This window comes from Rattus norvegicus, chromosome 15, assembly GCF_036323735.1.
Source record: "Rattus norvegicus strain BN/NHsdMcwi chromosome 15, GRCr8, whole genome shotgun sequence".
Classification (NCBI taxonomy): domain Eukaryota; kingdom Metazoa; phylum Chordata; class Mammalia; order Rodentia; family Muridae; genus Rattus; species Rattus norvegicus.
In genome coordinates this window covers 33975316-33997753 of record NC_086033.1, presented here as the reverse complement: position 1 = coordinate 33997753, position 22438 = coordinate 33975316, and the positions used below count along the sequence as shown (strand labels likewise).

At 42.7% G+C, this 22438-nt stretch overlaps 1 protein-coding gene across 2 annotated transcripts; it reads left to right on the top strand.

Moving 5' to 3' along the window:
* The first annotated feature begins 248 nt into the window (after positions 1–248).
* Positions 249–22211, top strand: Gzmf (granzyme F). 2 transcript variants are annotated; one of them, XM_063274035.1, is made up of 5 exons: positions 249–341; positions 17887–18037; positions 19010–19145; positions 19347–19607; positions 19988–22211. In XM_063274035.1, the coding sequence occupies exons 1-5, from the start codon at positions 287–289 to the stop codon at positions 20129–20131; spliced, it is 747 nt and encodes a 248-aa protein (XP_063130105.1). In that variant the 5' UTR covers positions 249–286; the 3' UTR covers positions 20132–22211. The 2 variants fall into 2 exon arrangements, with proteins under 2 accessions (XP_063130105.1, NP_703196.2); NM_153466.3 differs by lacking the exon at positions 249–341 and adding an exon at positions 8867–8928 and having other exon boundaries at positions 19988–20249.
* The last annotated feature ends 227 nt before the right edge of the window (positions 22212–22438 follow it).

Below are 22438 nucleotides of genomic sequence, written 5' to 3'. Positions count from 1 at the left end.
GTTTCTGTGCAGTCACTGCGGACTTCCTGGGCTCTCGGGCCTCCTCAACCACAGCCCCCACATCCTCTATTTTCTTGATCTTTATCCAAGTTTAGCTTACCACAGGTGGTCAGTGTGGTGACGGTGTCATTTTAAGAAAAATTCCTTAAATAATGTGACGTCAATCAGAAGCAGAGGTGCACAGGTTTAAAATGACAGTGAGGTCCCTGAGCCCACACCTCCTTCTTCCCCTTCCAAGGGCTGTGTCTGCTCTGCCCTCCTTCAACTGAGCAGACTTCCTGGGAAGATGCTACCAGTTCTCATTCTCATGACCATACTTCTGCCTCTTGAAGCTGGAGCAGGTGAGTGAACACCCCCATGGCAGAGGTGCTGTCCCATGGCACCTTTGCTGACATTCTGCAAATTGTTCTGGAATTGTCCTGGCACTGAATCCAGGAGGTTTCTGAACCTCAAGCACCAAACCCAGATTTGTGAAAGCTGACAGTGGCTAGGTTCTCAACAAGGTCTGGGTAAGGGAAGTATTCTCAGAATGTTTGTAGGCACTAGCTTCTCCCAGCGTTTTTCACCTTCTGAAGTCTGGATCACACTTAGAAAGAATGTGACAGAGAATGAAGGCAGCTTTACTGACAAGCCTTCAACATGATGAATCCACCAGCACAAAAAATATTAGCATCATTTATTAAGTCCACCCTCCAACCTACAGAAGAAAGAGGAACAGGCTGACAAGATCCTGCACTGCTCACTCCACCAGCTTTGCAGTCTGGTTTTAATTTATATTTACACTTCTTTCTGTAAGTCCCCAGGTATTCTAATCTGAGCAGCACACTATTCCAATATCTTCTATGGAAGAATGTTAGAAAATCCACCTCCATAGGGCTTGTAGGTAAAAATTGAGGAAATGACACCAATCAAGACTAAACTGGTTGGGGAGATTCACAAACAAAGAAAGATATGCAGCAAGGCATCCAGGATCTCCTCAGCCTCGAACTTTACTATTTAGAAATTTGCCATGACTGCTGTGTCCATAGTGTGCAAGATGTCTCTCCATGTTAGGTAGCTCTTGGCGTGAGACTGTAGGAAGAATGTATGCCTTTGTATAAAATACAATTCTCCTTGTGTCAGATTCTCATTGCTAAAAAAATCCAAGCTGTCAGGCTTGGGGGCTCACACTGTAATCCAGCCCTTGTAAGAAAGAGGCAAGAAGGTGTGTGTGTGTGTGTGTGTGTGTGTGTGTGTGTGTGTGTGTGTGTGTAATGTCTTGATAGTGCTATATCTTACATATATGCCACATTGTCTCTGTCTCCTCTTCATGAATACATGGGTTAATCACTTAGCTCTTCGCAATGCTGTCACAGTATCTATGATAGCACAGATGCTCTACAACATACAGATGCCAAACTCTTCTACCAATTATGCAGTAGTAGGATAACTAGATTATATAATTATTTGTTTTATCAGAAGCCTTTTATTCAGTTTCCCACAATGACAGTACTAATTTAAATTTCTACCAACAGTGTACAAAGGTTTTCTCCATATCTCCATAATGCTCCTTGGATATTAGGGAATATTTTGAGTTTGTAATTATGGTTGAAGTTTGAACTGAGGTTATGTAAGGATATAATTAATTCATCACACGGTATGAGAACATCTGATATTGATATTTCTCAAAAAGGAAATTTGGAATGCCAACCAATGTCAGAACAAATATAGTAGACCCTGTAGCCTTCCTCAATTTCTAGGGAATAGTTAGGGTAAACAGTGTGCCCATACCTCAGAGAATTTTCTGAAGAAAAAGAATATTGTGTTTTATATAAACCTTGAACATGATAGTCTATGTGGCAGGCCTCTCTGCTGACCTGTAATCTTCTAACCCACTTATCAAAGGAGCTGATATAATGACAATGAGCCTCGAGGATTGCATTCAAGTGGTCGGCTGCCTTGAGTCCCCAGGCTTCTGGTTTGAGTTGTTCTGGCATTAATCAGCAGAAGTAACTCAGGCAACTTCTCACAGCTTGCGCTAGTGCAATCACTATCCATTTCCCCAACACTAGGCAGCCAGGGTCAATATTTCTTCAGGAGACTGGGAGAGCGCACACTTCAGTTAAGAAATATTAAATGAATTCATTAAATATATGATACATCCCTTATGATGAGTCCAAAGATAGCTCAGACATTAAGAGCACTGGCTGCTCTTCCAGAATACCTAGTTTCAATTTTCCATACCCACATGGCAACTCACAACTATATATAACTGTAAACTTGTGGGATCTGATGCCTTCTTCTCATATGCAGACATACATGCAAACAAAACACCCATATACACAAAATTAATGAATCTTAATATTATGCATCCTAAGTCCATTCATTTACCTTCAAGTGTTTTAACTTTATTTTTTCTTTAGAGGTGAGTAATAGTCTCTCTCTCTCTCTCTCTCTCTCTCTCTCTCTCTCTCTCACACACACACACACACACACACACACACGCACGGACATACACGCACACACACCTGTGTATTTATTATCCACTATTAAGTTGATGAATTACTAGTTTGATTCCAATTAGTTGCTGTAGTGAATAAAGCATCCTTTAATACAGGGGTGCAAATACTTTTATGATACGGGGTACTGAGGTCACTGGGTATATTCACATTTCCAGCAATGTTCTTATTCCTTGAGCCTGACTTGGTATTTATGGTCTTCTGTAGTTCCATGTGAATTCTGTTATTTTTCTAAGCCTATGAAATATGTCATGGAGATTTTGCTATGCCTTGCTTTAATTCTGTATATTAAGTTTGGTTCTGTCTCTCTTCTGACCTCCTCAGGCCAGCTTGACTGTTGCATTCATTGTCATTTTTGTTCTAATTCTGTCATGGAGTCTTTTTTTTTCCCAACTTGGTGGTAGATAAGCACATGACATACATTCTGTACTGAGGGTGTAGAACTTGATGGGACGTTTCACAGCTTCTATTCTGAGTGCTGATTCTACTGTACCATATGCATTGCGCACTACAGATTTGGGGTCTCCTTAATTTTGGTATGTGTTTTATTTATTTACAAGATTTTCTTAATAGTGGGGAGGTGGGTGGATCTGGTAGGAGATTTGGAGGAAAAACAATAATCAGAATATATTGTATGAAAAATTATTTCTAATTTAAAATATTTTAAAAAGAGGTAAATAACAGAAGCCACTCAAATTTTATAGAAGTTCAGAGTTTCCAACTGTTGGTCTGAGGGCTGCGTGTGGCCCAGAATGATGGTAAATACTGATCAACAGAAAATCATAACCTCACTAAAAACTTGAGATTTTTGTGTAACTATATTGTGTGACCATTGAGCATAAACTTTGTAGATGACAACATCTTCCAATATCCTGCTAAGTGAGTGTATGATGCTCTTGCTATTGGCACACATGCCTGAGTCCAGACTGATGGCAGGTGAGGCTCCCAGAGTTTTATCTTCCACCTGCAGACAGTTGAACTGACACCATCAGATTTGCATGTGCTCCTGCTGACTCATAAACTAGAGATTATCAATGACGTTTAGTCCTACCTTTGCAGAATATGAGTATGTAATGATAATTGGAAGCCAAGTAGGCATTCTGTATTGATTATTAGGAGCACACATACCTCAACCATGCCTCACGCACACCACCATCTTTACTGGTGCATTCATTGTCATTTTTGTTCTAATTCTGTCATGGAGTCTTTCTTTTCCCAACTTGGTGGTAGATAAGCACATGACATACATTCTGTACTGAGGGTGTAGAACTTGATGGGACGTTTCATTATGTCACTCTGCACTGTATCAGCAGCTGAGATGTTGACATTCTCAAGCCTTGCTCTCTAATGTTCTCTACTTTCATAGCAGAGTAAATACAGTTCCTTATATATAATTATTTTTAATCACAGAATGGATTCTATCCCATCATAGATAATAAGGGACCGAGAGAGAGAGAGAGAGAGAGAGAGAGAGAGAGAGAGAGAGAGAGAGAGAGAGAGAAGGGAGAGAAACTATTGGTGGTGACTCATGCCTTTAATCCCAGCACTGGGGAGCAGAGGCAGCTGGATCTCTGAGTCCTAGACCTGCCTGTCCTACAGCGCTTGTTCCAGGACAGCCAGGGTTACACAGAGAAAACCTGTCTCAAAAACAAAACCATAGCAAAATGAAGCACAAAAACAGAGAGCCTAATAGAATTAGCAGTGACCTATGCAATATCTACACTGAACGTATGCTAAATGCTGGACTTTGCAGAAGGCATCAAGAAAATTTAACACACAGAGAAAAAGGACTCATTGGAAATTGGTGGTGGAGGAGAGGGCACAATCGTGGATAAGAATGACCAAAATGCATTGAATACATTTGTGGTATTCTCAAAGATTAAAAACTAAGTTTACAAAGGAAAGTTAGTGAAAGAGCATTAAACATTGGTAGCATCACATAAATCATCATCAGGACTGAGTTTCATAAGGGTCACAGGATTAAATCATCTCCCAAACCAGGAATTCCTAAAGAGTGTTCATGCTGACTCTGGTGACATCATTCTCCTTTCAGAAGTAAGGTGATCAAGCTGAGGACACTAGAGTAACATTATCAAGTTAGTTAGCGTGACTTAAATAAAATGTCTGCCAGAATGTGAAATGAAATCAAATTTGCCAGTTAAATCTTTTAGGGGATTTAACTGCTCATTTTATCTTTAAGAAGAAACCAACTGTCAGTGCCATGTTTCAAACCCTGAGTGTTCCAGGTGAGGCTGGCATTACCAGGGTCCCAAACTAAGGCAAATGACTGGCTGCATTTCAACCCAGATCAGTACAGTTTTGTGAAGAGTGATGTAGCCTTGCTTTCGCATTTGACATGAGAATTTGAAAAAAGATTCTGAGACCTCCAGAAATATTGTCACTATTTTGGTACAATCAAAGTCCACTTCTCCTGTGATTTTCAAACGCATAGAAAAGAAATGCATAGAACTGGAATCTTTTGTTTAAACTAAAAATATTTTGCTCATGTCCCTTTACAACCTTTTCTGGACTTTTATGTGTCCTTCTCAGAGACAAATGCTTCCACATCACAATAACACTGTATTTACACCACTGCTTTTTCACAATACCTACATTTATGATAAAGTAATTTCAAGAACTAAGCACACCTGCTTACAGAGATGTCTCAGAAGTATTAACAGCACACACCGCTCTTGTCAAGAAAACAGGTTCAGCTCTGAGCAGCCATGTTGACTAGCTCATCACCACTTGTAATGTCAGCTCCTCTGGCCTCCAAGGGCATTTGTACTCATGTGTGCATACCCAAATAAAGACACATAATCAAAAGTTAACAATCTTTTAGCTATATGTCTTCTAGATTTGAGAGGCAAACTACACCCAAGAAATCTCAACAGTATGCTGCTCAAACAAGACTTGAACAATGAAAACACAAATTGACCATCAAGTGGATGGGAAAGTAGTGAGGAGCCATCACTAGATGAAGAGCAACACACAATTATAAACTGCTGAGAGAGGGAGAATTAGTCTTCCCCAAAGTTGCACTTAGCAGTTCTCCAATCCCATGTAGTCAGTCCAGAAAGAAGTATGCGTTCAAGAAATATTTTTATTGGTTATTTTATTTATTTACATTTCAAGCATTATCTTCCTTTCCAGTTTCCCCTCTGCAAGTCCCCTATTTCATACTCCCTCCCCCATACTTATATGAGGGTGCTCCCTCACTCACCTACCTTATCCACCTCACTGTCCTAGCATTCCCTAATACTGGGGCATCAAGCCTTCACAGAACCAAGGGCCTCCCCTCCCACTGCTGCCAGACAATGCCATCCTCTGCAACATATGCAGCTGGAGCCACGGATCCCTTCATGTGTAGTCTTTGGTTGGTGGTTTAGTCACTGGGAGCTCTGGGGTGTCTGGTTGGTTGATGTTGTTCTTCCTATGGGGTTGCAAACCCCTTCAGCTCCTTCAGTCCTTCCCCCAACTCCTTCATGGGGTCTCCATGCTCAGTTCAATGGTTGACTACAAGCATCCACATCTGTATTTGTCAGGCTCTGGCAGAAACTCTCAGGGGACAGCTATACCAGGCTCCTGTCAACAAGCACTTCTTGGCATCAGCAATAGTGTCTGGGTTTGGTGTCTGCTGATGGGATGGATCCCCAGGTGGGGCAGTCTCTGGATGTCCTTTCCTTCAGTCTCTGCTCCACTCTTTGTCCCTGTATTTCCTTTAAACAGGAACAATTCTGGGTTAATATTTTTGAGATGGGTGGGTGAACCAGGGGTGAGGCCCAACCTCTGGATATGTTCTCCACAGGTTCTCTCTCCCCTTTGTTGGGTATTTCAGCTAAAGTCATCCCCATAGGGTCCTGTGAGACTCTTGCTTTCCTGGCATCTGGGACTTTCTGGTGGCTAACCCCACTGTTACACACCTCTGTTCAATTTCCTGCCCCTCTGTACATCTCCCGGTCTCCTCCCTCTCCAAATCCATCCCTCTATCTCCTGTGATTATTTTGTTCTCCCTTCTAAGTAGGACTGAGGCACCCACTCTTTGGTCTTTCTTCTTCTTGAGCTTCATGTTGTCTGTGGGTTGTATCTTGGGTAATCCAAGCTTTTTGCCTAATATCTACTTATCAGTGAGTACATATTATGTGTGTTCTTTTGTGACTGGGTTACCTCACTTTAGGATGATATTTTCTGGTTCCATTCATTTGCCTGCAAATTTCATGAAGTCATTGTTTTTAATAACTGAATAGTACTCCATTGTGTAGATGTACCACATTTTCTGTATCCATTCCTCTGTTGAAGGACATCTGGGTTCTTTCCAGCTTCTGGCTATTATAAATAAGGCTGCTATGAACATAGTGGAGCATGTGTCCTTGTTATATGTTGGACCGTCTTTTGGTTATATGCACAGGACAGGTATAGCTGAGTCCTAGGTAGGACTGTGCGTAATTTTTTGAAGACTCTCCAGACTGATTTCCAGAGTGGTTAAAGGACTCTGTAATTTTATCCTCTAGAATGTGTGTGTGAGAGAGAATAATAATTAAAGACTAAGAGGCCATGACTCTGAAGCAGACAGAGAGACACTGAAAGAGCTGGTGGAATGATGGGGGATGATAAAATTATGTTTTAATATTTATTTCAATTTAAAGTGTTAAGCACAGTAACGGTAAGATCAGAATCAAAATCTCTCAGCAGCGCCTTGGGAATTCACTGGGTCAGAGCTATGTCCTTCAAGCCAGGGAGTGAAACTTCCATTTCACAAAAGCCAGGTCTCATATCTATGCAGTCACGTTGTCCTCCTTCACATTCAAGAGAAAATTAGAAAAAATAAATGTTATTACTTACATTTGTTCAATTCATTTATTACATGTCACAATCATGGACCTTGTTTCATGGTTTTAAAAGATTGCTCCAAATGGACAACCATATAATTAAGATCATTAATTCTGTAAGTCTTTTGTAATTTATCTGTGTGTGCACATATTGTGTCATTTATGCACAGTAGATTTTCAGGGGGAATGATCAACATTCATTAGAGCTTGTGTAAGTAATGTGTAGCCCAAAACATATATCCCTTCAATGTGCCTTTGGACAATAGGGTTGACTTTGATCCAACTAGTTTTAGGACTTTAGTTCACAACTAAGAAATGAAGGCCTCCCTTAGTCCCTAAGTATGACAGGAGAAGATGCAAAAGTATCTGAAATCTAGGAAGCAGTGTTGGGAAAGCAGGATCCTGGTAGCTCTGCAGTTTTCTGGATGTGCACACACATGGGGTTACACACACACACACACACACACACACACACACACACAGGACAAGGCCAGCCTGTCTCACCTCCCAGAGTGATCTCACACAGCTCTCACCATCTAGTGCTCTAAGCTCAGGCTCTCAGCTCCCTCCAGTCAGATCAGACATTTCGAGAGCTGCATCCCTGTCTCTCCCACTCCTGGGTGTAGCCCATTAAATAGTCATTCAAGACCTAATCTCGGTCCTTGTTTGTCTATAGGAAATGCTAGGCAGCGTTGTACAAAATACCATTGGAGTCACCAGCAGGGAAGCCAATGCTGATCTGATCTTTCTGACCATTGAATTCAGTCCTGAAGCTCTTGGCTCGGGGATAAATGACAATACATGTATAGTATACTATACATGTCATTTGTGACTTGTTATTACACTCAACTATGTATGAAAGTAAAACATTATCATTGGATATGAAGCAAACACTTGCTTTTGAGATTTCACTGTGACTTCCTAGCAGTTTCAGGAGAGTCAGATAATGGATTAATTCATCAGAATATTTAAATAGATCATTCCATGGAATGATCAGTCGTCCCATAATGCACTGTAATACTGCTCAGCAGATGTGGTGCAGTGTCACCTCTCAGTACTGTGTAACTTTGTGAGTGTGTTTGTAGTGTGCTATAACTGTTGTTAGGATAAATTGGTTGTCAGTATTATTCTTTCAATAAGAAAAAAGAAGGATGGGAGGGAAAAGGGAAAAAAGAAAAGTAAAGAAAAAAACCCAAAGAAACAAAAAGAGATCTTGTCATATGCAAAAGGTATCTAAGCCTTAGAAAAGGACACACTTGTGTTTCTGTGCAGTCACTGCGGACTTCCTGGGCTCTCGGGCCTCCTCAACCACAGCCCCCACATCCTCTATTTTCTTGATCTTTATCCAAGTTTAGCTTACCACAGGTGGTCAGTGTGGTGACGGTGTCATTTTAAGAAAAATTCCTTAAATAATGTGACGTCAATCAGAAGCAGAGGTGCACAGGTTTAAAATGGCAGAGAGGTCCCTGAGCCCACACCTCCTTCTTCCCCTTCCAAGGGCTGTGTCTGCTCTGTCCTCCTTCAACTGAGCAGACTTCCTGGGAAGATGCTACCAGTTCTCATTCTCATGACCATACTTCTGCCTCTTGAAGCTGGAGCAGGTGAGTGAACACCCCCATGGCAGAGGTGCTGTCCCATGGCACCTTTGCTGACATTCTGCAAATTGTTCTGGAATTGTCCTGGCACTGAATCCAGGAGGTTTCTGAACCTCAAGCACCAAACCCAGATTTGTGAAAGCTGACAGTGGCTAGGTTCTCAACAAGGTCTGGGTAAGGGAAGTATTCTCAGAATGTTAGTAGGCACTAGCTTCTCCCAGCATTTTTCACCTTCTGAAGTCTGGATCACACTTAGAAAGAATGTGACAGAGAATGAAGGCAGCTTTACTGACAAGCCTTCAACATGATGAATCCACCAGCACAAAAAATATTAGCATCATTTATTAAGTCCACCCTCCAACCTACAGAAGAAAGAGGCACAGGCTGACAAGATCCTACACTGCTCACTCCACCAGCTTTGCAGTCTGGTTTTAATTTATATTTACACTTCTTTCTGTAAGTCCCCAGGTATTCTAATCTGAGCAGCACACTATTCCAATATCTTCTATGGAAGAATGTTAGAAAATCCACCTCCATAGGGCTTGTAGGTAAAAATTGAGGAAATGACACCAATCAAGACTAAACTGGTTGGGGAGATTCACAAACAAAGAAAGATATGCAGCAAGGCATCCAGGATCTCCTCAGCCTCGAACTTTACTATTTAGAAATTTGCCGTGACTGCTGTGTCCATAGTGTGCAAGATGTCTCTCCATGTTAGGTAGCTCTTGGCGTGAGACTGTAGGAAGAATGTATGCCTTTGTATAAAATATAATTCTCCTTGTGTCAGATTCTCATTGCTAAAAAAATCCAAGCTGTCAGGCTTGGGGGCTCACACTGTAATCCAGCCCTTGTAAGAAAGAGGCAAGAAGGTGTGTGTGTGTGTGTGTGTGTGTGTGTGTGTGTGTGTGTGTGTGTAATGTCTTGATAGTGCTATATCTTACATATATGCCACATTGTCTCTGTCTCCTCTTCATGAATACATGGGTTAATCACTTAGCTCTTGGCAATGATGTCACAGTATCTATGATAGCACAGATGCTCTACAACATACAGATGCCAAACTCTTCTACCAATTACGCAGTAGTAGGATAACTAGATTATATAATTATTTGTTTTATCAGAAGCCTTTTATTCAGTTTCCCACAATGACAGTACTAATTTAAATTTCTACCAACAGTGTACAAAGGTTTTCTCCATATTTCCATAATGCTCCTTGGATATTAGGGAATATTTTGAGTTTGTAATTATGGTTGAAGTTTGAACTGAGGTTATGTAAGGATATAATGAATTCATCACACGGTATGAGAACATCTGATATTGATATTTCTCAAAAAGGAAATTTGGAATGTCAACCAATGTCAGAACAAATATAGTAGACTCTGTAGCCTTCCTCAATTTCTAGGGAATAGTTAGGGTAAACAGTGTGCCCATACCTCAGAGAATTTTCTGAAGAAAAAGAATATTGTGTTTTATATAAACCTTGAACATGATAGTCTATGTGGCAGGCCTCTCTGCTGACCTGTAATCTTCTAACCCACTTATCAAAGGAGCTGATATAATGACAATGAGCCTCGAGGATTGCATTCAAGTGGTCGGCTGCCTTGAGTCCCCAGGCTTCTGGTTTGAGTTGTTCTGGCATTAATCAGCAGAAGTAACTCGGGCAACTTCTCACAGCTTGCGCTAGTGCAATCACTATCCATTTCCCCAACACTAGGCAGCCAGGGTCAATATTTCTTCAGGAGACTGGGAGAGCGCACACTTCAGTTAAGAAATATTAAATGAATTCATTAAATATATGATACATCCCTTATGATGAGTCCAAAGATAGCTCAGACATTAAGAGCACTGGCTGCTCTTCCAGAATTCCTAGTTTCAATTTTCCATACCCACATGGCAACTCACAACTATATATAACTGTAAACTTGTGGGATCTGATGCCTTCTTCTCATATGCAGACATACATGCAAACAAAACACCCATATACACAAAATTAATGAATCTTAATATTATGCATCCTAAGTTCATTCATTTACCTTCAAGTGTTTTAACTTTATTTTTTCTTTAGAGGTGAGTAATAGTCTCTCTCCCTCTCTCTCTCTCTCTCTCTCTCTCTCTCTCTCTCTCTCTCTCTCTCTCTCACACACACACACACACACACACACACACACGCACGGACATACACGCACACACACCTGTGTATTTATTATCCACTATTAAGTTGATGAATTACTAGTTTGATTCCAATTAGTTGCTGTAGTGAATAAAGCATCCTTTAATACAGGGGTGCAAATACTTTTATGATACGGGGTACTGAGGTCACTGGGTATATTCACATTTCCAGCAATGTTCTTATTCCTTGAGCCTGACTTGGTATTTATGGTCTTCTGTAGTTCCATGTGAATTCTGTTATTTTTCTAAGCCTATGAAATATGTCATGGAGATTTTGCTATGCCTTGCATTAATTCTGTATATTAAGTTTGGTTCTGTCTCTCTTCTGACCTCCTCAGGCCAGCTTGACTGGTGCATTCATTGTCATTTTTGTTCTAATTCTGTCATGGAGTATTTTTTTTCCCAACTTGGTGGTAGATAAGCACATGACATACATTCTGTACTGAGGGTGTAGAACTTGATGGGACGTTTCACAGCTTCTATTCTGAGTGCTGATTCTACTGTACCATATGCATTGCGCACTACAGATTTGGGGTCTCCTTAATTTTGGTATGTGTTTTATTTATTTACAAGATTTTCTTAATAGTGGGGAGGTGGGTGGATCTGGTAGGAGATTTGGAGGAAAAACAATAATCAGAATATATTGTATGAAAAATTATTTCTAATTTAAAATATTTTAAAAAGAGGTAAATAACAGAAGCCACTCAAATTTTATAGAAGTTCAGAGTTTCCAACTGTTGGCCTGAGGGCTGCGTGTGGCCCAGAATGATGGTAAATACAGATCAACAGAAAATCATAACCTCACTAAAAACTTGAGATTTTTGTGTAACTATATTGTGTGACCATTGAGCATAAACTTTGTAGATGACAACATCTTCCAATATCCTGCTAAGTGAGTGTATGATGCTCTTGCTATTGGCACACATGCCTGAGTCCAGACTGATGGCAGGTGAGGCTCCCAGAGTTTTATCTTCCACCTGCAGACAGTTGAACTGACACCATCAGATTTGCATGTGCTCCTGCTGACTCATAAACTAGAGATTATCAATGACGTTTAGTCCTACCTTTGCAGAATATGAGTATGTAATGATAATTGGAAGCCAAGTAGGCATTCTGTATTGATTATTAGGAGCACACATACCTCAACCATGCCTCACGCACACCACCATCTTTACTGGTGCATTCATTGTCATTTTTGTTCTAATTCTGTCATGGAGTCTTTCTTTTCCCAACTTGGTGGTAGATAAGCACATGACATACATTCTGTACTGAGGGTGTAGAACTTGATGGGACGTTTCATTATGTCACTCTGCACTGTATCAGCAGCTGAGATGTTGACATTCTCAAGCCTTGCTCTCTAATGTTCTCTACTTTCATAGCAGAGTAAATACAGTTCCTTATATATAATTATTTTTAATCACAGAATGGATTCTATCCCATCATAGATAATAAGGGACCGAGAGAGAGAGAGAGAGAGAGAGAGAGAGAGAGAGAGAGAGAGAGAGAAGGGAGAGAAACTATTGGTGGTGACTCATGCCTTTAATCCCAGCACTGGGGAGCAGAGGCAGCTGGATCTCTGAGTCCTAGACCTGCCTGTCCTACAGCGCTTGTTCCAGGACAGCCAGGGTTACACAGAGAAAACCTGTCTCAAAAACAAAACCATAGCAAAATGAAGCACAAAAACAGAGAGCCTAATAGAATTAGCAGTGACCTATGCAATATCTACACTGAACGTATGCTAAATGCTGGACTTTGCAGAAGGCATCAAGAAAATTTAACACACAGAGAAAAAGGACTCATTGGAAATTGGTGGTGGAGGAGAGGGCACAATCGTGGATAAGAATGACCAAAATGCATTGAATACATTTGTGGTATTCTCAAAGATTAAAAACTAAGTTTACAAAGGAAAGTTAGTGAAAGAGCATTAAACATTGGTAGCATCACATAAATCATCATCAGGACTGAGTTTCATAAGGGTCACAGGATTAAATCATCTCCCAAACCAGGAATTCCTAAAGAGTGTTCATGCTGACTCTGGTGACATCATTCTCCTTTCAGAAGTAAGGTGATCAAGCTGAGGACACTAGAGTAACATTATCAAGTTAGTTAGCGTGACTTAAATAAAATGTCTGCCAGAATGTGAAATGAAATCAAATTTGCCAGTTAAATCTTTTAGGGGATTTAACTGCTCATTTTATCTTTAAGAAGAAACCAACTGTCAGTGCCATGTTTCAAACCCTGAGTGTTCCAGGTGAGGCTGGCATTACCAGGGTCCCAAACTAAGGCAAATGACTGGCTGCATTTCAACCCAGATCAGTACAGTTTTGTGAAGAGTGATGTAGCCTTGCTTTCGCATTTGACATGAGAATTTGAAAAAAGATTCTGAGACCTCCAGAAATATTGTCACTATTTTGGTACAATCAAAGTCCACTTCTCCTGTGATTTTCAAACGCATAGAAAAGAAATGCATAGAACTGGAATCTTTTGTTTAAACTAAAAAATATTTTGCTCATGTCCCTTTACAACCTTTTCTGGACTTTTATGTGTCCTTCTCAGAGACAAATGCTTCCACATCACAATAACACTGTATTTACACCACTGCTTTTTCACAATACCTACATTTATGATAAAGTAATTTCAAGAACTAAGCACACCTGCTTACAGAGATGTCTCAGAAGTATTAACAGCACACACCGCTCTTGTCAAGAAAACAGGTTCAGCTCTGAGCAGCCATGTTGACTAGCTCATCACCACTTGTAATGTCAGCTCCTCTGGCCTCCAAGGGCATTTGTACTCATGTGTGCATACCCAAATAAAGACACATAATCAAAAGTTAACAATCTTTTAGCTATATGTCTTCTAGATTTGAGAGGCAAACTACACCCAAGAAATCTCAACAGTATGCTGCTCAAACAAGACTTGAACAATGAAAACACAAATTGACCATCAAGTGGATGGGAAAGTAGTGAGGAGCCATCACTAGATGAAGAGCAACACACAATTATAAACTGCTGAGAGAGGGAGAATTAGTCTTCCCCAAAGTTGCACTTAGCAGTTCTCCAATCCCATGTAGTCAGTCCAGAAAGAAGTATGCGTTCAAGAAATATTTTTATTGGTTATTTTATTTATTTACATTTCAAGCATTATCTTCCTTTCCAGTTTCCCCTCTGCAAGTCCCCTATTTCATACTCCCTCCCCCATACTTATATGAGGGTGCTCCCTCACTTACCTACCTTATCCACCTCACTGTCCTAGCATTCCCTAATACTGGGGCATCAAGCCTTCACAGAACCAAGGGCCTCCCCTCCCACTGCTGCCAGACAATGCCATCCTCTGCAACATATGCAGCTGGAGCCACGGATCCCTTCATGTGTAGTCTTTGGTTGGTGGTTTAGTCACTGGGAGCTCTGGGGTGTCTGGTTGGTTGATGTTGTTCTTCCTATGGGGTTGCAAACCCCTTCAGCTCCTTCAGTCCTTCCCCCAACTCCTTCATGGGGTCTCCATGCTCAGTTCAATGGTTGACTACAAGCATCCACATCTGTATTTGTCAGGCTCTGGCAGAAACTCTCAGGGGACAGCTATACCAGGCTCCTGTCAACAAGCACTTCTTGGCATCAGCAATAGTGTCTGGGTTTGGTGTCTGCTGATGGGATGGATCCCCAGGTGGGGCAGTCTCTGGATGTCCTTTCCTTCAGTCTCTGCTCCACTCTTTGTCCCTGTATTTCCTTTAAACAGGAACAATTCTGGGTTAATATTTTTGAGATGGGTGGGTGAACCAGGGGTGAGGCCCAACCTCTGGATATGTTCTCCACAGGTTCTCTCTCCCCTTTGTTGGGTATTTCAGCTAAAGTCATCCCCATAGGGTCCTGTGAGACTCTTGCTTTCCTGGCATCTGGGACTTTCTGGTGGCTAACCCCACTGTTACACACCTCTGTTCAATTTCCTGCCCCTCTGTACATCTCCCGGTCTCCTCCCTCTCCAAATCCATCCCTCTATCTCCTGTGATTATTTTGTTCTCCCTTCTAAGTAGGACTGAGGCACCCACTCTTTGGTCTTTCTTCTTCTTGAGCTTCATGTTGTCTGTGGGTTGTATCTTGGGTAATCCAAGCTTTTTGCCTAATATCTACTTATCAGTGAGTACATATTATGTGTGTTCTTTTGTGACTGGGTTACCTCACTTTAGGATGATATTTTCTGGTTCCATTCATTTGCCTGCAAATTTCATGAAGTCATTGTTTTTAATAACTGAATAGTACTCCATTGTGTAGATGTACCACATTTTCTGTATCCATTCCTCTGTTGAAGGACATCTGGGTTCTTTCCAGCTTCTGGCTATTATAAATAAGGCTGCTATGAACATAGTGGAGCATGTGTCCTTGTTATATGTTGGACCGTCTTTTGGTTATATGCACAGGACAGGTATAGCTGAGTCCTAGGTAGGACTGTGCGTAATTTTTTGAAGACTCTCCAGACTGATTTCCAGAGTGGTTAAAGGACTCTGTAATTTTATCCTCTAGAATGTGTGTGTGAGAGAGAATAATAATTAAAGACTAAGAGGCCATGACTCTGAAGCAGACAGAGAGACACTGAAAGAGCTGGTGGAATGATGGGGGATGATAAAATTATGTTTTAATATTTATTTCAATTTAAAGTGTTAAGCACAGTAACGGTAAGATCAGAATCAAAATCTCTCAGCAGCGCCTTGGGAATTCACTGGGTCAGAGCTATGTCCTTCAAGCCAGGGAGTGAAACTTCCATTTCACAAAAGCCAGGTCTCATATCTATGCAGTCACGTTGTCCTCCTTCACATTCAAGAGAAAATTAGAAAAAATAAATGTTATTACTTACATTTGTTCAATTCATTTATTACATGTCACAATCATGGACCTTGTTTCATGGTTTTAAAAGATTGCTCCAAATGGACAACCATATAATTAAGATCATTAATTCTGTAAGTCTTTTGTAATTTATCTGTGTGTGCACATATTGTGTCATTTATGCACAGTAGATTTTCAGGGGGAATGATCAACATTCATTAGAGCTTGTGTAAGTAATGTGTAGCCCAAAACATATATCCCTTCAATGTGCCTTTGGACAATAGGGTTGACTTTGATCCAACTAGTTTTAGGACTTTAGTTCACAACTAAGAAATGAAGGCCTCCCTTAGTCCCTAAGTATGACAGGAGAAGATGCAAAAGTATCTGAAATCTAGGAAGCAGTGTTGGGAAAGCAGGATCCTGGTAGCTCTGCAGTTTTCTGGATGTGCACACACATGGGGTTACACACACACACACACACACACACACACACACACACACACACACACACACACAGGACAAGGCCAGGCTGTCTCACCTCCCAGAGTGATCTCACACAGCTCTCACCATCTAGTGCTCTAAGCACAGGCTCTCAGCTCCCTCCAGTCAGATCAGACATTTCGAGAGCTGCATCCCTGTCTCTCCCACTCCTGGGTGTAGCCCATTAAATAGTCATTCAAGACCTAATCACAGTCCTTGTTTGTCTATAGGAAATGCTAGGCAGTGTTGTACAAATACCACTGGATGGTAAGCCAATGCTGATCTGATCTTACTGACCATTAAATCCAGTCCTCAAGCTCTTGCCCCAGAGATAAATAGCAATACCTAGTAAACAGGTAAACCATACCTGTCATTTGTGAATTGTTAGTACACTTGACTGTATGACAGTAACATATAATCAGTGGATATGGGAAAAACACTTGCTCTTGAGATTTCACTGTGACTTCCTGGCAGTTTCAAGAGAGTCAGAATAAGTTAATTCATCAGACTATTCAGATTGTTCCACAGTATGATCGATCACTCATCCCAAAGGTTACTGAGATGATATACCTCAATATTGACTAGTAAAATATGATGTAGTATCAATTCTCACTAAATACTGGGTAACTTTGGGAGTGTCTTTGTAGTGCTATAAAGGATAAAATGATTGTCAATTTCATTTTTAAAATTAGAAATGAAAATAAGAAGAAAAGAAAGGTTGAAAAACAAAGAAAGCAAAAGAGATCTTACCAGGGTGCAAAAGGATGTAAGCCTTAGGAAAGGACACACTTGTGTCTCAGTGCAGTCACTGTGGACTTCCTGGGGTCTCAGAACTCCTCAACCACAGCCTCCAACCCTCTAAGTTCTTGTAGTTTGTCTGACCTTAGGTCACTGAAGGGTCAAGTAGTTACAGTGTCATTTTATCCAAACCAGAATAGTTCCTTAAGTAAGGTGACATCAATCAGAAGCAGAGGTGCACAAGTTTAAAATGCCTCTGAGGCCCCTGAGCCCACACCTCCTTCTTCCCCTTCCAAAGGCTGTGTCTACTCTGCCCTCCTCCAGTCTGAGCAGCCTTCCTGGGAGGATGCCACCAGTCCTGACTTTCCTGGCCTTTCTTCTGCTGCTTGGAACTGGTGCAGGTCGTTAGGGGGTAAAAGGTGACGCCAATCAACATTATAGGGGTTAGGATGCCTCACTCTCAAAGAGAGACCAATGGCAATCCCCCCCAGGATCCCCTTGGTCTATAACATGATGAAGATAGAGTTTACCCCTCCATGTATTTGTAAAGCAGGGCTGGGAGACAAGCCCCACCCCTTCTCAGAGCATGGTTCTGAGGCTTAAAAGACAGCAAACATTATTCCATGTGCAAGGAATCCTTGCTGCAACAGGCTTAGGGGACCACAGATCTGACCCTCAATCACTCCCTTCCTTGATCCCCTCTGCTGACCCTATCTGCTTCCCCCAGAAACCCCATAATCTAGCCTTTTTTAACTTTCAGAGGAGATTATCGGGGGCCATGAGGTCAAGCCCCACTCCCGCCCTTACATGGCACATGTGAAATTTGTGAAAGTTGATGGGAATAGAAGTGTCTGCGGAGGCTTCCTGGTTCAAGACTACTTTGTGCTGACGGCTGCTCACTGCACTGGAAGGTGAGGAGAAGCAGCCAGCCCATGTTTTCTGAGAACCCCAAAGTACCTTCTGTCCTCTATTGTGAATGTTCCCATGTGAGCTCTCCGGAAGGAAGGACTGTGACAATGGGAGTCTCATGAGACTCCCATTTAGGTCCAAGGGCAAAAGGTCAGAACCAGCAGCACACTGGAGTTAATCAACTGCACTGGCCAAACTAGAGCAGTGAATGTGGCTGAAAGTTCACATTAAAACACAATGCACAAAGAAGTGCAGGCCGACAGGAGCCGGATGTAGATCTCTCCTGAGAGACACAGCCAGAATACAGCAAATACAGAGTCGAATGCCAGCAGCAAACCACTGAACTGAGAATAGGACCCCCTATTCTCAGAGAATCAGAGAAAGAACTGGAAGAGCTTGAAGGGGCTCGAGACCCCATGTGTACAACAATGCCAAGCAACCAGAGCTTCCAGGGACTAAGCCACTACCTAAAGACTATACATGGACTGACCCTGGACTCTGACCTCATAGGTAGCAATGAATATCCTAGTAAGAGCACCAGTGGAAGGGGAAGCCCTGGGTCCTGCTAAGACTGAACCCCCAGTGAACTAGATTGTTGGGGGGAGGGCAGCAATGGGGGGAGGGTGGGGAGGGGAATACCCATAAAGAAGAAGGGGAGGGGGAGGGATTAGGGGGATGTTTCCCCGGAAACCGGGAAAGGGAATAACACTCGAAATGTATATAAGAAATACTCAAGTTAATAATAAAAAAAAACACACAATGCAAAATTTGACATATTGCCTAGATGCAAAAGTGAGCCCCAGGAGTTCTATACCCTTGAGAATCAGAAAGCTGAAGGTCTGACTCTGAGGTCCTCCTATGTCCTCAATTCCCCTTAGCTAGAGCACCCACCCTGCCTACCCTGCCTTTCCCAGCTCCTGGGCTGTATCCTCTCTGACTCCACATCTCTCTTCTCCACTCCGCTCTCTTCACAGATCAATGAAAGTCATACTAGGGGCCCACAATCTCCATGTGCAGGAGAAGACTCAGCAGATCATCCCTGTGAAAAGGGCTATTCCTCACCCGGCCTATAATCGTGAGGACCACATTAATGACATCATGCTATTAAAGGTGAGACCTGCCACCATCCCACCCATATTCCTCTGACCACCCCTCACTCATCCCACCTTGTGCCTGTGCTCTGCTTGGTGCAGGGCTATCCCTTCTCCCACTGTGAACCTGCTTCTTCCCTCTCTTCCACTCTGACTTTAAAAGAGTCTCAGGCGAGCAGGATCTTAACTGAACTGGTCTCCCTTCCACCTTTCCTACCAGTTGGAGAGTAAGGCCAAGAAGACTAGAGCTGTGAGGCCTCTCAATTTGCCCAGGCCCAATGACATGGTGAAGCCAGGGGATGTGTGTCGTGTTGCTGGCTGGGGCCAAATGTCCGTCGATGTCACTAAAAGAACTTCCCGCCTACAAGAGGCTAAACTGATCATCCAGGAGGACAAGGAATGCAAAAAACTCTTCCATCACTACTCTGAGACCACGGAGATTTGTGCTGGAGACCCAAAGAAAATACAGGCTGCGTACAAGGTGGGGTTTAAGCATTTCACAGACAAAAATGCAGGGTGAGAGGGACCTGGGAGAGGCCAAGGTATGAGAATGGCCACAACCTCAAGTCTCAGCTCAGAGAAGGGACAGTACCAATGTGCAGGATTTGTCTCTTCTGTTGGTGTAGTTGGGGAAGCCTCTGTCAACCGATGCACCCCATACATTATCTCAGAGTATCCCCGAGGACTTCAGGGAAAGCCTAGGACTGGGCTGGAAGGAAACCTTGGGCCTCCCTGGAGCTCTGGTAATGAGGGAAGCTGGAACCTGTCCTGGCCCTGATCTAAGAGTTAGCATTGCCAGAGGAGGAGGGGGAAACAGAGACAGAGGGAGGCAGCCTCACTTCGTCCTTTCTCTGTCCACAGGGTGACTCTGGGGGACCCCTTGTGTGTGAAAACAGAGCTTATGGAGTTGTATCCTATGGGAAAAATGGGACAATCTCTTCAGGAGTCTTCACCAAGGTTGTGTACTTCCTGCCATGGATAAGCAGAAACATGAAGCTCCTCTAACAGGTTAACACCTGTGCCCAACCAGCCTTTCTGACCTCAGGCAAGAACCACGATGAGTGTGCGTCAAAGGCTGAAAATCCGTAATAAATAACCCCCAGTGTGCATGTAATTTAAGTACTTTGCTGTTTGAGCCACTTGATTGTTTCCACACCTCTCTGGCCCAGGAGGACCTCCCCTGTCACTTCTTGGCTTTGCTTCCCCCTCCTTCCCCAACTCATCCTCTTACTGGTACTTCAGGCTACACAATTCCCACATATTTATCACCCATTCATGGTGGAAGGTAGGGTGTTGTTTCTTTGATTCTATTTTTGAGTAGGGTCTCACTGTATAGCTCCGGATGTTCTGAAATTTACTATGAAAACCAGCCTGGCTTTTAACTCACAGAGATCTGCCCCTCTCTGCTTCCCCAGTGCTAGGATTAAAGGTGTATGCCATGCTATCCAACCATACACACGTCTAATTCTCCAGTCTCCAAGGTTGGCTTTCTCACTCAGAAGCCTCAGGAGGCTACAGCTCTACTGAGGTGCCCCATGCTCAGTCACTCATTCACACTTAGCCCTCCAGACAGGAACCTTCTGGGCCTAGGAAAGTCCTACATCTCTGAGCCACCTTCCTCCAGCCCAACAACGGCAGATAGTGGAACAAGGCATGGGGGTGAAGGGAGATTTGACTCTGGGAATTCAGAAGGCCATGGGCTGTGCAACCCAGTCATGTTCCTGTCTCCAGTCCCCTCTCTAGCAGGGTAGGAGACTCTCCCCACCTGAACTGTCTGCAGTCCAGAAGCCTGAGACATATCTCTGAGGAAGCCAGGCTCAGCTGGGCCTCATTTCCCAGCCCAGCACAGAGCTCAGTCAACTTCTAGTGGGAGGTAAAGACCCAAGAGCAGGTAAAAGGTTCAGAGACGTGTTCACTCCCACTGTTAGTAATACCACAAAACACAAAGATACAAAACCATAACATATATGCAGAGGACCTAGCTCAGACACATAGAGGCTCCATGACTGTCATTTTTGTCTCTGTGAGTTCCTCTGAGTTCTGCCTAATTGATTATGTGGGCCATGTTCTCCTAGTGTTCTTGACGCCTAATGCTTCCTGATCCTTTTCAGAAGGGCTTCCCTTGAGCTCTGCCTAGTGTTTGGCTGTGAGTTTCTGCAACTGCTCCCATCAGCTCCTGAACAAAGCCTCTTGGATAACAACTGGGGTAGGCATCCAACTATGCGTACAGCAGAATATCAACAGGAATCACTCCACTGTCTTCTCTGTGTGGCCAGTTGTGTTTGGTTCTAACCTAGTTCTCTGCTCGTTCTCACCTCTGGCTCCTGACCATCCAGGCAGTGTGAGGCATTGGCGTCCTCTCATGATATGAGCCTCATTTTGGACCAGTCCTTTTGGTCACTGGACAATTCCTGTACCATCTTTACTCTAGCACATTTTGTAAACAGGTCAAAGGTTTTGTGGTTGGGTTGGTGTTCGAGTCCCACCACTGGAAGTCTGACCTGGCTACAGAAGATGCCTGGTTGAGATTCCATATCCTCCTTTACTAGGGGCCTTTGCTAGAATGACCTTCATAGATGCTAGGGAGTTTTTAGTGCGTTGGGTTTCCACATCACCCCCCAAATACTCCAATTCCAATAGTCTTCACAGTATACCCTCCCTTTATTCTGCCCTCTCTCAGCCTGACTGCTCTTGTTCACATCCCCACCCACCCAAGTCCATCTGCAAATCTATTCTATTTCCCCTTCCCAAGGAGATTGATGGAACCCCAGAGTGCTCCTTGTCACTTAGCCTCTCTGTGTCTGTACATCCCAGCATGATTATCCTCTACTTAACAGCTAATATCTGCTTAGAAGTGAGTATACATCACGTTTGTCTTTTGGGGCCTCGATTACCTCACTCAGGATGATTTTTTTGTTTGGTACTTCCGTCCATTTGCTGGCAAATTTCATGTTGTTGTTTTCTTTTAAAGATGAGCACTATCCGTTGTGTAAATGTACCACATTTTCTGCATCTCTTCTTCTGTTGAGAGGCACCTCCATTGTTTGATTCTTCAGATATTATGAATAAAGCTACTATGAACATAGTTGAGCAAATCTCTTTGTGTAGGGCGGAACGCCATTTGTGTATAAGCCCAGTTGTAGTATATACCCAACTGGTCCTTGGGTTAGATTGAGTCCCAATTTTCCTGAGAAACTACCATATTTATTTGCATAGTGGTTTGCACATGTTTGCCCTCCCACCAGCGATGGACGAGGGTACCATCCATCCTACCTCCTTGCCAACATGAGCTGTCTCTTGTGCTATTGATCT